The 17,909-nt window shown below is 38.6% G+C and overlaps 1 protein-coding gene and 1 non-coding gene across 2 annotated transcripts in view; both read left to right on the top strand.

The window, feature by feature from the left end:
* Window positions 1-15,964, top strand: part of LOC136871712 (pyruvate dehydrogenase phosphatase regulatory subunit, mitochondrial) — a 108,699-nt gene extending 92,735 nt beyond the window's left edge. Inside the window, exon 15 of the mRNA XM_067145234.2 lies at window positions 9,492-15,964. Coding sequence (XP_067001335.2) covers window positions 9,492-9,750 — 259 coding nt within the window. The 3' untranslated portion in view covers window positions 9,751-15,964. The remainder of the gene's footprint in view (window positions 1-9,491) is intronic.
* A 1,380-nt stretch (window positions 15,965-17,344) lies between these two features.
* On the top strand, window positions 17,345-17,418 carry TRNAL-CAA (transfer RNA leucine (anticodon CAA)). Its single transcript has one exon. It is a non-coding gene; the product is annotated as a tRNA-Leu (tRNA).
* Window positions 17,419-17,909: the final 491 nt, after the last annotated feature.

Here is a 17,909-nt window from a genome sequence, read left to right as displayed (position 1 = left end):
GTGCAGGAAAAGGGAAGAAGCATAATCAGAAATAATTACAGGTTATAAAAGATTAGGAATACAGGACGACACAAAAGGAGAAAAAGATCCCAACGGGTTAATATAAGAACAGCGCAACCTCGTTAGTGAGTTCCTTATTAATAAGTTTTCCCGCATAGCATGTCGTAAATTTGAAGTCCCGCTTCTCATTGTATTAAATCTATATCCTCGGTTAAAAGGAGTCGTAAAAGGAAAACATTAGGACACGAGTGAAAGAATCCAGGCGCATGTAGTAAAATATGAGTCTCGTGGTAGGCAGTGACACTCGCATTGCAACATAAGCATCAGTCTTTAAACAACAATTAAACTGTAACCACCGAAAATTGAATAGGTGGACAATAAATATTTTTTCTATTATATTATTGTTGTTGTTAATGTTATTCGTCGAAGAGAAAGTCCATTTTGCTTCATAAAATTAATCATCAAGCCTCGGTTAACCTTCAAATCCGAGAAACTGATTCCATGTGCAGCAGCTATTTCTTGTCCTTTAACACGTTGAGTGTCGAGCCGATTGTAGCACACTATTCCACTGGTGCCAGGCATGTTTTTGAATAGTATTCCGCTGGTGCCAAAGCAATTGTATTGGGATGTATTTATATGATATACTAAGTAAATCTTTTCTCACCATACCAAGGTCATGTGCGACGCCACATGGTGTCACATCAATTTTTACGAAAGATAAAATATAGTGTGACGCTATATGGTGTCACAGAATTTTTTTTGACATTGAATGTGCAATACGAATTTCAAATACGCGAGATTTATTTGCTAATTCAAATTAACGCAATATTTATGAAAACCTAGTAAAATGCAAAACAACTACTTATATTACATTACATATTGTTGTGAACAGTTTTCTGATAACTCAAAACAATGAAAATATGAGTCTCGTGGTAGGCAGTGACACTCGCATTGCAACATAAGCATCAGTCTTTCAACAACAATTAACCTTCAGTCACTCTTTGTTGTGAAATGATTCAAAGCACTTCAGACAAAGGAAAGGTGTGTCAGGACAGGTTGTGCAGACAGTTGACACCCTTTTTGCGGCAGAAGCAGCCGCCTTTCTGCCCATGACCTGCAATATTGAAAGGAGGAAATAAAAATAATTTTATAATCAGTATAGACATCCTTTGGAAGTGCAATAATGTTGAACTTGATAACACTTACCTGGTACTTTTCTGTCCTTCCGTCTTGTTGGCTTCCCCAAGGTAGTGGTTCTCTCTCTTAGGAGTACGTCTAACAGGGTCGTTAGTTGGAAAAAGTAGAGTGTTGACCACGTTCCTTCAAAACTCCGCAAGGTACATTTTCCGACGTCCAGTAACCCGCGTGTTATTGTACAGAAGCAGTGCATTTACAACGGCAGTACCAAAAAGCATGTGCAACTTTGTGGTACCATCGGATGGTTTTCCTCATTGCAATGTGATACGAAGAAAGTGTGCCTGCAATATTTATTCCTCCTTTCATTTTATTGTACATTATTACCATTTTCGGTTTAACCACATATTCGTGTTTCCTGTTCTTTTTGCCCGTAGCAATTACATCATTAGAAAATTTGGTTGACATAATCAGCACGTCCCTCTGATCTCTCCACTTCATCACTGTCAATCCATTTCCATTCTCCATTGCAATGAGTTCTCCCTTTTTAAGCTTTGCATTTACAACGTCCTTTGGTAAAACTTTTCGATTTATCCTAAGTGTGCCAATAAAATGTGTCTTACGATCCAGTAGCACCTCAGCTAACTCAATTGATGAGTAATAATTGTCGGTGCAGAGAAAGCGACCACTGTCCGGATACGGGTCCATAAGTTGCATTACAACTTGAGTAGCCATACTCAGTGTATTCTGAGCATTCAAGGTACCTTTACCGGCGTACACTTTAGTTTTGTAGGTGTAGCCTGTGTCGTCGCACAGCTTAAATTGTTTAACACCGTACCTGTGTGCCTTACCAGGCATAAATTGCCGGTATGATAAACGACCCCTCCACGGAATCATTGATTCATCAACTACGAGGTTTTCACCTGGAGTTTTGACACTCTTGAAGTTCATATGCATTATATCTAACAGTGGCTGAATCTTGTGCAACTTTCCAGCTGAAGCATTGTTGGGACCAAAGTGCCATAATCGAAGTAGTAACTGAAAACGATTTCTTGGCATTGCCTTACCAGCTACACTATTTCCATATACAGAAAACTAGCTCCAGTAATTTGATAATGAAGGCATTCTTACAAGACCCATCCTCAATCTCAAACCTATAAAAAAACGTTCATTTCCTCCTTTGTAGTATCTACCCACTCCTTCAAACGACTAGACCGCTTAATATGCATAGACGCTAGTGTTTGATTTGCATTGATATTAGTTTGTAGTACCATCATATCAAGAACTTCGTATGTTAGCAATAGTCGGTAAAACTCATATGATATGGCTGTAGAAGTATCAGTTTGAAGATTTAGATGCTCCTGGCTTGTAAACGGAATATCTTTCTGTGCCCCTACACAAGGATCCCAGACATCATTGTTCACATGATTGTCTGCACCATTTGCACCAGCACCGTCCCCACCTATATCACTATCAGTATCACCATCGTCTCCCGCATCACTCGATACATCCGTCATGTTGTCACTGTCACTGCACTCATCATCACTAGCATTATATTCACTGCCATCAACACTTACATCTTCCTCTCCATCAAAATCCATCAGTAATTCACAAATATCCATTTCACTAATTCTCTTCTTTGCAAGTCATTTACCATTTCTATTAAGATTATTTTTGCACAACTATACAAACCCTTGACATTTGCAGATGATGTTGTGGTCTGGAGTGACTCAGAAGATGAATTGGGAGAGAGAATACAAAGCTGGAATGAGGAGTTTAAGAAATATGGTTTAAACATCAGCAAGACCAAGACGGTGGTGATGAAAGTGTATGGGGAAGGAGCAGAACCAATAGTCATGTTAAATGAAGCTCAACTGGACAGCGTTCCAGTTTTCAAATACTTGGGTAGCGTTATATCAAATGACAACCTAGCAAAACATGAGGTGAACAATCGAATCAATAAGGCAGCACAATTTTACCACCAGGTAAGACACCTGCTGTGGGATGAGCAAATACCCATGAAAACAAAAATGACATTGTACAAGTCCTATTATACACCAGTTCTTACATACAGTCTCGAAACCACAACACTGACCAATAGAGATAATTCCAAACTTCAGGCAGCTGAAATGAAATTCCTACGCACTATGATCCAGAAAACCAGGAAAGACAAGATTAGGAATGAGAAAATTAGAGAAGAAGTAGGAATAGACAATTCTCTCCTAAATAAGATTCAGATATCAAGACTGAAGTGGTTTGGTCACATGAAGAGGATGCCAGTAAACAGAACTGCAAGGAAGGAATTTGACAGAAAGGTAGAAGGAAGACGACCCGTGGGAAGGCCACGAAGGAAATGGATAGATTTAGTTAAGAGCGATGTACTGCTGAGAGGTCATGATTGGGACAAGTTGGTGGAGGAAGAATGGTACAAGGACAGGATGAGATGGAGGAGGCTCATATACCACACCCGGGAAACTGGAGATGGTTTAGGATGATGATGATTAGGGGCCGTATTTTTTGGTAATAGCGATAAGCACGAAATTTTTCATATCTTCTTTCTAGCCTTTATATGACCTTGTAGATACCATACCGTAACGTATTTTAGCGAAATGAACTCGCGAAATATCGCGAAATCTATTTATTACGCGAATCGCGCAAATAATCACGAAATATACCCCACGTGGTAAGAAAAATGCGAAATCGTATCGGAAAAGATCTCCAATAAACGTTTAAATGCTCTTGATAACTTGACTATAGTAGTTTCCTTCTCAGTTGATTGATAACGCTGTACATTCTCTACACAAATGCACACAAAGCGATGGGCCCTGTGTATCGGAAGTATGTGTATTCAGTTCCGCGATCTCTAAGGCAATCATTAAAAATCGATATATGTTATCGATTACAGCAAATGCAAGACCAACTCAAGACCAACTACAATTACATCAGACCGTAATCCGGGAAAAACATGGCGGACATCGGTGGGCGATATGAGAGGTTGAGGGCAAGGTTATGCGTGTTTATTGCGAGTCACCTAAAGAAAAGATCACAAGTCGAACGTCATGAAATGCAACTCATTAACTCGAAATATGAATAATTAAATACGATATATAGATGTCAACAAAGAACATTATTAACCTTACATGAAATACTATGACACCACTATTAACCACCGCCCATTATGTAAAACACGCAAACAAATTTCTCCAACAATATTTCAACCCTCCAAAATCCACCTGTATTGTTGAGTAGGTACAAGCGATATTTGTATGATACACTTGGCCATCTAAAGAACTCGTTACCTTATAACTCACCAGAATTGACGGCAAAATTGTATATTACATAAAAAAGAACATAATCCTCATGTTCACTCACGGGAAAGGGGTTAGGTTTAGTTTACGCACGTTCATTGTAAAACGTTGAAAATTAATTACATCATTCTTGCACCACCGTTTAATTTCGTCTCTAAATCATAAATCTTGGTCATGATTTTCCGGATGTTTTTGGGACTGATTTAATTTTCTTTGTAGTAAGGTACGTTGGGTGATAGGGCAAATGCTAGGATAGGCATCATTAGTTTTAACTTCGGAAGTTTACGCGGCACTCGAATTAGATCACCACCTTCTAGGGGTATATAATGTTTTCCCTAACAATACATTTGATTTCAAAAATGATAAAATGATTAATGTACACAGCATTATTAGGCCTATGATTCGGTTCGAAGTTTTCCTTACGAAAGCTCTTAACCCAATTTTGCCTTAATATTAGGTCTTTTGGAAACGGGAACACTGAAACTCTTACTTACATCCAGGCACACAGCACATTAAACTATAAACATATTGCATAGGTAACTAAAAATGAAGAAAATACTTTCAGAGAACAACACGAGAATGAACGTTAACCTAATCACCGCCGATATTGTTGGAATAAATAAGCTCTTTGAGAACAAACAGCTTCTTACGGCACTGAAAGAGGATCTATAACCTTCTTAAGACCATAAATAAATATCATGTACGATTAATAATATTCAAATTTCCGTAAATATTTGGTAACAACACGACTTTCACAAATCAAAACAAACGCATGCTAACACTCCAGCTGCCGCCAACTAGTTGGTCAACTACAATATCTCAGACCTTAACCGACCTATCGAAACTGTCCATAATGGCGGCAGCTGGAGTGTTAGCATGCGTTTGTTTTGATTTGTGAAAGTCGTGTTGTTACCAAATATTTACGGAAATTTGAATATTATTAATCGTACATGATATTTATTTATGGTCTTAAGAAGGTTATAGATCCTCTTTCAGTGCCGTAAGAAGCTGTTTGTTCTCAAAGAGCTTATTTATTCCAACAATATCGGCGGTGATTAGGTTAACGTTCATTCTCGTGTTGTTCTCTGAAAGTATTTTCTTCATTTTTAGTTACCTATGCAATATGTTTATAGTTTAATGTGCTGTGTGCCTGGATGTAAGTAAGAGTTTCAGTGTTCCCGTTTCCAAAAGACCTAATATTAAGGCAAAATTGGGTTAAGAGCTTTCGTAAGGAAAACTTCGAACCGAATCATAGGCCTAATAATGCTGTGTACATTAATCATTTTATCATTTTTGAAATCAAATGTATTGTTAGGGAAAACATTATATACCCCTAGAAGGTGGTGATCTAATTCGAGTGCCGCGTAAACTTCCGAAGTTAAAACTAATGATGCCTATCCTAGCATTTGCCCTATCACCCAACGTACCTTACTACAAAGAAAATTAAATCAGTCCCAAAAACATCCGGAAAATCATGACCAAGATTTATGATTTAGAGACGAAATTAAACGGTGGTGCAAGAATGATGTAATTAATTTTCAACGTTTTACAATGAACGTGCGTAAACTAAACCTAACCCCTTTCCCGTGAGTGAACATGAGGATTATGTTCTTTTTTATGTAATATACAATTTTGCCGTCAATTCTGGTGAGTTATAAGGTAACGAGTTCTTTAGATGGCCAAGTGTATCATACAAATATCGCTTGTACCTACTCAACAATACAGGTGGATTTTGGAGGGTTGAAATATTGTTGGAGAAATTTGTTTGCGTGTTTTACATAATGGGCGGTGGTTAATAGTGGTGTCATAGTATTTCATGTAAGGTTAATAATGTTCTTTGTTGACATCTATATATCGTATTTAATTATTCATATTTCGAGTTAATGAGTTGCATTTCATGACGTTCGACTTGTGATCTTTTCTTTAGGTGACTCGCAATAAACACGCATAACCTTGCCCTCAACCTCTCATATCGCCCACCGATGTCCGCCATGTTTTTCCCGGATTACGGTCTGATGTAATTGTAGTTGGTCTTGGCAAATGGCGTTGTGGTCGTAGCAAGATCGGTTGTAGATACAGCAGTGCGCATTATACTCTTTCGCAGTGAAAGTTCGCCGCCACTTATGAACCTTTATCAGCAAATGTCCAGCATTTAAGTACAAAAATGCTGAAAACTAAAGTCACATCAGTTTTTTCGAGGGTCGAGGAATACAACAATGAGGCGTTCTATGTATTTGATGCTGCAAGAAAGATTCTAATGTGTAAGTACTGTAATGTTCGCATTACGTGAAAACGAAGAGATGCGTGCGATAAATACTGTAGAGAATCAAAAACACTAAAAGAAGAAGAATGAAGCAAATGAACATAATTTTAAGCGGCAAATAACAATCGGCGGGCGATACTTTACACATAGCAAAGGAGTTTAAAAGTGATAGAGAGCAATTTGTAATAGACACAACAAAAGCATTCATGCAAGCCAGCATTTCTATAGAAAAATTGGATAATCCTGGCATGAGGACATGGATGAATATAAATGGAAAGATAAATAATACCGACTTAATTATAAAATATGACGATACTAGCAGGCCTATTGTAAATAAATCGCACCGAGCTCGTTAGCTGCAGTCGCTTAAGTGGAGGCAGTATCCAGTAATCGGGAGATAGTGGGTTCGAGCCCTACTATCGGCAGCCCTGAAGATGGTTTTCCGTGGTTTCCCATTTTCACACCCAGCAAATGCCGGGGCTGTAACTTAATTAAGGCCACGGCCGCTTCCTTCCAATTCCTAGGCCTTTCCTCTCCCATCGTCGCCGTAATACCTATCTGTGTCGGTGCGACGTAAAGCAAATCGCCTGGTTGAGTTGTAATAATGTTATTGTTTTTACGTCCCACTAACTACTTTTACGGTTTTCGGAGTTGCCGAGATGTTGGAATGTTGTCCCACAGGAGGTTTTTACGCGCCAATAAAACTAGTAACACGGGGATGACGTATTTAAGCACCGGACTGAGCCAGGATTGTACCTACCGACTTGGGCTCAGAAAGCCAACGCCTTAACCGTCTGAGTTACTCATCCCCGGCCGGGCAGCATCAGCATATCCATGAATATCTTCCAGGGATATATGGCTTTGCAAAATGCACTGACCGAGCTCGATAGCTGCAGTCGCTTAAGTCCGGCCAGTATCCAGTATTCGGGAGATAGTAGGTTCGAACCCCACTGTCGGCAACCCTGAAAATGGTTTTCCGTGGTTTCCCATTTTCACACCAGGCAAATGCTGGGGCTGTACCTTAATTAAGGCCACGGCCGCTTCCTTCCAACTCCTAGCCTTTTCCCGTCCCATCGTCGCCATAAGACCTAGCTATGTCGGTGCGACGTAAAGCCAATAGCAAAAAAAAAAAAAGCACTGAAGGCACGTCTGATAGAAGAGAAGAAAGAAAACATTGTTAGTGAAGTTTTAGGAGGATTTGCACCAAGTGTTCGCAAGTATTATGGTTTCCGACGTCTAATGTGGTCAGCGAAAGGGGCTGCTTTGTTTACAAAAATATACTTTCTGACTGTCCCACAACTCTGAATCCCAATAATGTTGAAACCATGCGTAGTTTTTTCTTTGGAGACAAGTCATTCAAAATGTTAAAACATGTAGAACCAAACCAAGTCCGCCTCTGTGGTGTAGTGGTTAGTGTGATTAGCTGCCACCCCCCGGAGGCCCGGGTTCGATTACCGGCTCTGAAACTTTACCCCTACACTACGGGACCGGCAAAAACGTACAGGCTACGTATAAATTCCTAACTTCCGCCTAACTTCATTTTGAGGTTTCAGTGATTTAAATAGGCCTACCGGTATTTATTTCTACAACATTTTGTACATTTGGTTGTCCTAAGGTTTAATAACAATTTAATACATGACATGTGTTCACTTTAAAACACCTAATCACAAAATTATTTAGATTTACCCCATACCATAAGGAATATTTCACAAGAAACATCGATCAGTATGACAATTTATTTCACGAAATACCTACCGAAATAGTGTTAATTTTAACACCGAAATCAACAGTTTTATTTCACCAAAAAATAAGGCCCTTAATGATGATATACAAACTGAGTGATAATACGTACGTAAACGAGGAATAAACAATGCCTGGCGCGCTTTCACCTGTGACAATGACCACTGGCCAATCGGTGACTTCGGAAGAATACTGTGGCGCCACATGGTAGCACACAAGGCAAATACATAGCTGGAATAGACCCTGATCTTTGCTCTTCACGTAGTACCAGTTTTACGCGCATAGATATCACAGCTAATTATCTACACCACATCACCTGAAACTCTACTGTGCCGCCATATCAAATTTGAAGACCACCGTGACGCCATATGGCGGCACGTGGCACCCAACGTGTTCAAATACAGCATTTCATAAGAAACAGCATATCCAACGTTGCGTAACAAAATCATATATTTAAGCAGCGCATGCTCATAAACGAACAAAATTTAGTTAGAAATATGTTCTGAGGAAGATTTCCTCTTACCACAACTTGGGTTTAGGAAACCCATTGCAGTTGCAGTCGACGTCCTCCACTGGTAGTATTCGTTGCATTCATCTTGCACGAATGCTGAATATAGACTCACTAGCTCGCCAGAAACGAGTCTACTCAGAGTTCCGAACAAAAACAAAAGAATAACTGTGCGCGACAGAAACAAATCAAACCAGTTGCTAAATAATGCAGTGACAATTCAACTGTTCAAAAGACATTATTGCATCACAAAGTGTTGAATTGCAAAAATGTAATTGGCACTAATTTGTATACCATTGCAGACAGACTCAAAATAAAATAGTTATGCCACACTTCAACCCTTTCTTTATTTTTTGCCTGTGATCTAAACCCATCATTTCCTGCAGTTTTCAATATGTCGTGCATGAATAATTTCTCATCTCATTCTTAGTACTTTCTGTCTTCTTCAGTGCCTCTTCAAAACTTCATAATTGTTTATAGCTTTAATGTTTATTAAAGTGTGGAATGTATATTTATACTGCATCCATTTTACTTTCAGCTATGGTTTTACTCTTGAGAAACTTATATGCCTGGGTTATATTCGTCATCCAGGTATTGCTCAAGGTGGTCCTTCAGCACGCCTCACTGTGACCAATGATTTCATCATGGCTCGGGATGCTGTCTATGAGGTTGATATTGCTGGTAATCGAGTGACAGCAAAACCACATATTCATGTTCCCCATTTCGCTGCAATGAACATTGATAGTCACAGTCGAAGGTATAAGCCTACTGTTATTAATGTTAAGGCCACTAATTAATACCAGTAATTTGTAATGAATGTATCAGGAAGTTTCTTGTACATGTTCAAACTTGTAGTTCAGTTCCTGTAGGAAAATTTATCAATTGTTGGTGTTTTATAAGATACACAAAGTAGCAGAGAAAACATATGTACAAGTTAGTATTGGAAGGAAGAAACAAGTGTCAAATCAAGTCATATATAGAGACATGGGAACAAGAAAACAAACACATTATAGGATGAACATAAGGCAGGTCATTGTGGGAAGAGGGAATAACGGAAGGATAAGAACGAACATCGAAATACAAAAGAACAAGGATAATGTCCACATCTTCAAACTCAGCCGTCTTTCTTTGAAGAGATACCATATTTCTTCGTGTATTAAACCCCCTGGCTCTTTGAGACAAGCAAAGTGAAGAAGAAAAGGCTTGTATAAGACCCCCCCCCCAAGTAATCTGTCGGAGAAAAACGATTTCACTTCAAAGCGGGTGCATGTTGTACTGCACAATTGTGGTGACATCACAAAAATTTGTGAATAGTTTAGTCTGTTTAACCTGTGCAATGAAAACCTGCATCTAAGTCATGCGATACGTCTGTGTTTCGTAGTTAAGAAATGTCTGCACATGGCAGGCAAACATCAGATTTACTTCACCTCTTTTGTCTGCCTCTTGCCTGAATGGTCAGCAGCCTGGTCCATGGTTCAGAGGGTCCCAGGTTCGATTCTCGGTTGGGTCTGTCTAATTCCTCTAGCTCACAGAAAGGAAAAAAAAAAAAAAAAAAAAAAAAAACATACTCTAGGAATAGGAATGCTTGATGTCTTGTATCCATTTTTATGATGTAGTTCTGTAGCATATGTAATTTGAATTGTCTGTTCATTAAGAATGGTGGTGCTTTGAGAGCATGGTATTCCTTCTGATTAGGCCTAAAGAACATGCCCTTAACACTACAGAACCATATAACATCTCATATACATCTCTTTTTCACTTAGCAGACAATTCAAATTGCATCCACTACATGACCACCGAGCTCGATAGCTGCAGTCTCTTAAGTGCAGCCAGTATCCAGTAATCGGGAGATAGTGGGTTCGAGCCCCACTATCGGCAGCCCTGAAGATGGTTTTCTGTGGTTTCCTATTTTCACACCAGGCAAATGCCGGGGCTGTACCTTAATTAAGGCCACGGCCACTTCCTTCCAATTCTAAGGCCTTTCCTATCCCATCGTCGCAATAAGACCTATCTGTGTCGGTGCGACGTAAAGCAAATAGCAAAAAAACTACATGACCCTGTACAAAATCGCCTTTCTAATCACGTTATTCACAATGTATACCAGACATCAAGTGTTCCTGCCCTGCGAGTTTGTTGTCGAGGACAGTTGCTCTTAAGTGGTTGAAAACACACTGAGGCAATTCATTCGCCCCTATCCTATAAGACAGTAATGAAGTTAGTAGAATATCTTGCATTACTTGTCTTATCAGTCATTACCACTAGCGAGAACGAATCACTATGCTTGATTTCTTTTTAAGGCTTTTCCATTCTATGAAAAGCTATAATTCCATTAATACAAAAGTGACAGAAAAGAACTCTGATAGCAGTTCTGTTGCTAAGACAGTTTACTGTTCTGTGAACATATAACTGTACTGCTTGTGCTGAGGCAAAAGATTGCATCACTTTGTTTACAATGCGTTATTCCACTTGCTGCCACCTGTTATTATTCATCAGACATGTAGTAATTGTCATCTCTATCGAAAGAACATGAACATTAAAGAATAAAATGTTGAACTAATGGATGAAAATACACTTAAAATTGTTCATAGGTATATTTCAAAATATACATTACATGCATGCTCTTGCGTTGAGAACTTCACATTCATTTATTAATAACTAGCTGTTACCCGCAACTTTGCTCACGTGTATCTCATAATTTGATAAAAGTAATCGTTCCTCGCTACTGCAAATTCTGAAAATTCCTAAGGTATAAAAACTTGACGAAAAATTGAGTTTCATTTACCCCATTAACTCTTTGCAAACTAAGTTTGTGGTATTGACTTTTGGGGCTAAGATGACCAGGCTACTGGCAGCATTAACACTGGATCATGCGACACAGAAGTGTCCATGTGAGAAACCGCCCTCACTCAAGTCGAGAACAAAAACATACATTTTTATTTATTTATTTTTTAAAGGAGATTCCAAATACCATTTTCAATGTCTAACATCTGCAGTTTTTGAGATATAAGTATACTCATGAAAATAATTCAACTCCTTCTTCCCTTCATTTCACCCCCAACCCCTTGATTGGATTTTCTGAAAAGAAAGCATGTTTCTTTATTTTTAAAGGAGATTTCCAATACCAATGTATACGTCTGTTACATCCCCAGTTTTTGAGATATAAGGATTCTCATTAAAAGTATTCAACTCATTTTTCTCCCCACTTTAATGGGATTTTTCAAAACAAAAAAAATGTGTTTATTTTTAAAGGAAATTCCAAAAGCCATTTTTCACGTCTGTAACATCTTAAGCTTTTGTTTGAGATATATCCTCACGAAATGAATTTGACTCCTTTCTCACTTATTTTCACCCCATTCAGTGGATATTAAAAAAAAAAAGGGTTTCTTTATTTGTAAAGGAGATTCCAAATACCCATTTTCACATCTGTAACATCTTCTATTTTTTAAATATCATTAAACAAAAAATATGTTTATATTTTTAAAACAGATTAAAAATACCAATTTTTATGTCTGTAACATGTCAAGCTTTTAAGATATACTGTAGATACGCTCATTTTAAAAATTCACTCACTTTTTCACTTCCCCTCAAGTGGATTTTCCGAAAACCAATTATTCGTCTTTACTTTTACAGGAGATTCCAAATACCAATTTTCACATTTGTAACATGTTACGTTTTTGAGATATACTCATTTTAAAAATTCACCCCCTCTGTCACTCCTGTTCATCCCCTCCTCCCCCCCCCCCTTCCTCCCAAGTGGATTTACAAAAACCAAAATAAGTAATTTTATTTTATTTTTGAAGGACATTCCAAATACCAGTTTTCAAGTCTGTAACATTTTCAGTTTTTGATATATAAATATCCTCATAAAAGGTATTGAACCTATTTTCACCCCTCATGAGGGGTTTTCCAAAAACAAAAAAATACATGTATGTTTATTTTTAAAGTAGATTGCAAATACCAATTTTTATGTCTGTAAACTGTTACGCTTTTGAGAAATAGATATACTCATTTAAACGATTCACCCCCTTAACAACGGAATAATATACCGGGCGAGTTGGCCGTGTGTGTAGAGGCGCATGGCTATGAGCTTGCATCCGGGAGATAGTGGGTTCGAATCCCACTGTCGGCAGCCCTGAAGATGGTTTTCCGTGGTTTCCCAGTTCCACACCAGGCAAATGCTGGGGCTGTACCTTAATTAAGGCCACGGCCTCTTCCTTTGAACTCCTAGGCCTTTCCTATCCCATTGTCGCCATAAGACCTAATTGTGTCGGTGCGACGTAAAGCCCCTAGCAAAAACAAAAAGGAATATCCAAATATCCTCCCTTAGCACCTACACTCTAATATAAATGTATTCCCAAAATTTCATTTCCTTATGTGTGGTAGTTTTGGCTCTGCAATGATGAGTCGGTCAGTCTGTCAGGACATGTTATTTTATATATATAGATAGATTTCAGGGGAAGTTTGATCTTGTACAAGAGGCATAATGTTAATTTAGCTGTTTGGAAGTGAGGAAAGTATTTTGTTACAGTTTTCAGTATTTTTGGAGTCTATTAACACATTCACGTCCACCATCTGAGCGGGCTATTTAAATGGCTATTTAAACTATTCCAGCTGTTAGTGGCACAACAAACAATGAATTATTTTCACAATAAGTTCTAAACTAACCAAGAAATGGAAACAAAATGTTGCACATACCTTAAAGAAGTCCTCTAGTATCTCTGGAGGGTGTGGTATCTAATGTCACACTTTCCTGGGTGAATGGAAACACTACAGTTTCCACAAGAACAGCGTATTTCACTAATAATTTTATTTTTGAAGCACACTTTGAACCTTATTGAAGGGAACTGTACTTTATTTGATGGTGGAAACTTCAAGAGAATATGGTCTTTTCTCTTCCCATCTAACCTAAATGGTGGATCCTTGGCCGTTGCCCTTTTTGTCGGCAAAATTGCAGGATGTGGACTTGGAGCTGATGAAGTGGAGGGTGCTGAGATGTCAGAGAGAGGTGACTGTACTTGTATGTAGGGTTCACTTTTTTCATGGATCAGGTTCCTAACTGTCTGCATGAAATTCAGGAATATTATTGTTTTTTGAGGATTTGAGTTCTGAAACAGCCTAAATGCATTAAAAAGTGAGCAGTACAGTAAAAAGAAGAAAGTTTTTTGGCCACTTCACAGTTTTTCTCATGAAAGAATAGAGTGCCAAGTACTGGTCTGCAGTATCAACACCATGCATGTGTTTATTATAGTCAGTCACAGACTCTGGTTTCAGTTGGGTTTTTTTCAGATTTGTTTCTTTTAACCATTTCTGCTGAGTGGATGGTAGTACCATAGTAATAACCTCTTTGTCCCTCCAAGAAACAAGCTATACATCCTTGTCCCTCCTGAAAGTCATTTCTCCCCGTTCACCTGGTGTTCCTTTAGATCTTTCGGTACACCCTTATTTGACTGTATTGTTCCTCATACGGCAGCATTCTGTTCCCGTAATTGTTTTGTGAATCTAACGCTATTGTAATAATTGTCCATAGAACTGTGCTTTGTAAATTCGCACCATTTGCATCATATATCATGTCTGTCTCCGCAGCGTAATGGTTAGCACTATTAGCTGCCATACTCGGGGGCCTGGGTTTAATTCCCGGTACTGCCAGAAACTTAAGAATGGCAGGAGGGCTGGTATGTAGTTGAAATAGTAGATGCAGCTCCGCTCCATCAGGGGTGAGCCTGAAAAGAGCTGCACCACCTCGGGATGAGGACACGAGTTTACTATCATATATCATGCGTTTACAGATATACCCTGCGTTAGACTTACAAACCATCCTGACTAAAATTGATTTTACCTGGGTTGTATATGCGGAATCTTAGGCGCCCTCTCCAGGCTAGCATTCCCTCATCCAGAGCAATTTTCTGTTTGGGGGTATAAAGCTCTGTAAATCTGTCACAACGTTTCTGTAAAATGGATCTTATTTTATATAATGTGTTAGTGCTGTGTTCATATTCGCTGCTGTCACTAAAGTGGAAAAATGACGGGATACGATTTCGAGATGTAGGTTTTGAGAAAATAAAGAGTGGAGAAAATTTGATCTTCTGTCCAGTACCTTCTGAGAGATGGTTTACTAAATGATGCTGGTAGTGAGCATCAAACAGGGATTGTCTCATTTCTGAAACCATCACCAGACTCCAGGTTTGTGTAAGAGAAGGGACGTGGCACAGCACTGATTACCTGACTGGCATACAGATTTTTTTGCTCGCACAGGTATTTGAGAAATTCAGCTGAGAGAAATAGATTTACAAATGACATCTCGTTACTGTTTTCTGTCTCTATATTTAGACCTGGTTTAGCCGTAAAGAGGATAGCAGAGGGGCAATATAAAGGCAAACGTTCAGGTACTTTGCTTTCTGTCACAAGTCCGGGAGAACCTTCATCAGTCATTTCACTTAGTTCAGGAATTAGTTCATCACCTGAGTCTTCATTGAACAGGATATCTGTAATTTCACCAACAATTATATTGTCCTTAAACGCCATGGCTATACTTCAGAACGCGATTATACACACGCTTGTGCAATCATAAACCAACTGTCAGCTAGTTTGGCCAGCACTAACCTTCGTTCATAAACTGAATTTTTAAAAAATGCATTGGAAGGGAAAATCCCCAACGTCATGTGGTTTCTGTTGAGTAGAAGCATTCATAAGGGTGCTACCCCCCATCGCTCTCGCACGTATTTATGACAGAAATAAACTACAGCTGCGTAGGAATGGCTACAATTCAAGGTTGCACTTATCCGGATTAACTCGGGTAGTCTAGAGCATGAACTCGCGCTATAGGCAATAACTCGGATACGGGCGTGAATGTGTTAAGGAGAATGTGCAAGATTCACTCCTTTGTATATTCCACCTTCTGAGTATTATTTTTTCTGTCTTGAGGAGTGCTGCTAATTTACTTCTGGTAAGCAATTGGTGTCATATTCCTCCTCTTTGTATTTATGAATTATAGTACTTAAATTGGAGATTGAAAGTAGTAGTAGTAAGTCATCATGTATTATATTTGACAGCAGTATTATCATATTTGACTGGAAGAAAAAGGGAGGAATCTGTGTTTTTCATGTATTACACAATAAAAGAACGTTTTTTTGCATTACACTTTCTCCATTGTGATTTTGTATGTTGATTTATGATTTACATATTTCAAATATATTATGAATGTACTTAAAAAACAGATTTTTCACTTCAGTTTGATGTAAGAGGTTGTTATTCTGTTAAATGATTTGTAATTAAAATTATATTGAAAATACAGTTATTTTTAGTAAATAACATTTGGTAGAGTTCGCCCAGAATGTCATGGCATAGATATAGCCTAGAGAAAGAGAGGCCGCAAACTCTGCATTTTGCAATGAAATTACCAGCTAGACAGCTTGTTACAGACTAAACTGACACCTGTTAAAGGTACTGTGATGGATCAGTCCATTCTGCAGATCATAACTAAGCCCGTGTGCAAGTGCCATGACTTCCTGGCTGAACACTAAGAGAATGTTTCTAATGTCCCCAACTTCCTAGAACAGTATCCCTGTCCCCACAAGCAATATTCAGTTACTTTCCCAAATGGTTCTTTAAGTTTTATTCTCATTTTTTGCAGTTTAATTCATGACTGGGCAGCAAGGCTGGTGAATTTTAATACAGCAGAATAGTAGATATAACGTGTAACCACATTTCTTTTGTACAAAGTTTAGATACCACTATATATAGGCCTACAGTAGAACCTCGATGCATCGTTCCCGGAACTGTCGTTTTCCCGTATCCGTTGTTCAATTTATTCAGTCCCAAAAATGTTTCATATAAACTAATGTTAAATTTCCCCGCATCTATCTTTCCTCGAACTATCGTTTTATCGCATCGATCGTCAAAAAAGTAGATATAATAGATGAGCTTAGTGATGCAATACAAACCATTAAAGGAAGCAAGCCAACCGTTCTAGCAGGAGATTTGAATAGCAGAATAGACACTGACAATTACAAGACAAAACTTATTATTGAAAAAGCTTGGAGAACAGGGTTTCCTACTTACAAATAACAACAAAACTCCAACATATACATCCATTAGCGGCAAGAGCGCAATAGATCTATTATTGAATATCGAATTTTTACGACCGCATTGTAATCGAAACCGACTTTCAACCTATTAGGTCGTGTTACGTACATTTAGTACGTGTTGAAGAGATGTTGTTAAGTGCAGAACAAAAATAGCCAACCAGACACCAGTGGGTAGAGCAACCGACGCAAAATCGGGAGGTTGTGGGTTCGGATCCCCCTCAACGGGCAACTTAAACGCACTCTAGTGTGATGGTAGAAGTACCAGACCTGTAGCTCAGATCCTTTCCAACAGAACAAAGATGGCCTAGGCCACCATAGCTCAATTGGTAGAGCAACCGACGCAAAATCGGGAGGTTGTGGGTTCGAATCCAACTGGTGTCTGGTTGGCCATTTTTGTTCTGTACTTAACATCTCTTCAACACTTACTAAATGTACGTAACACGACCTAATAGGTTGAAAGTCGGTTTTGATTAGACCTATTACTATTTGTAAAAGGCCAAACAAAAGGGAAAATATGTCCAATCTGGACGGACTCATTGACTCCTATACGGAAACACCTCCGAATGGAATTCACCATTTCCCATTCAAGGGACAAAAATCAAGATAACACACAGAAGATATCTAGAAAATTCAACATAGATATACTGAGAGAAAGCTCTTCCAAAATAAAAAGCATAGAAACACTAATAGAGAACGAAGAACTGTCAGAAGCCACAAGTCAGATAGAAGATCTGATATTAAGCTTTGCAGAACCAATCAACATGAACGCTGAAGTGAGTAAAAAGTGTTTTGACAAAGAATGTTATATCAAAAGAAAGAAAGTGCTAGACAAGTTACACCAAGTCAAGCTTAACATCCAAGATCCTGCCCTA

The sequence above is a fragment of the Anabrus simplex genome, chromosome 4 (assembly GCF_040414725.1).
Source record: "Anabrus simplex isolate iqAnaSimp1 chromosome 4, ASM4041472v1, whole genome shotgun sequence".
Taxonomy (NCBI): domain Eukaryota; kingdom Metazoa; phylum Arthropoda; class Insecta; order Orthoptera; family Tettigoniidae; genus Anabrus; species Anabrus simplex.
This window is presented reverse-complemented; position numbering and strand designations above follow the sequence as displayed.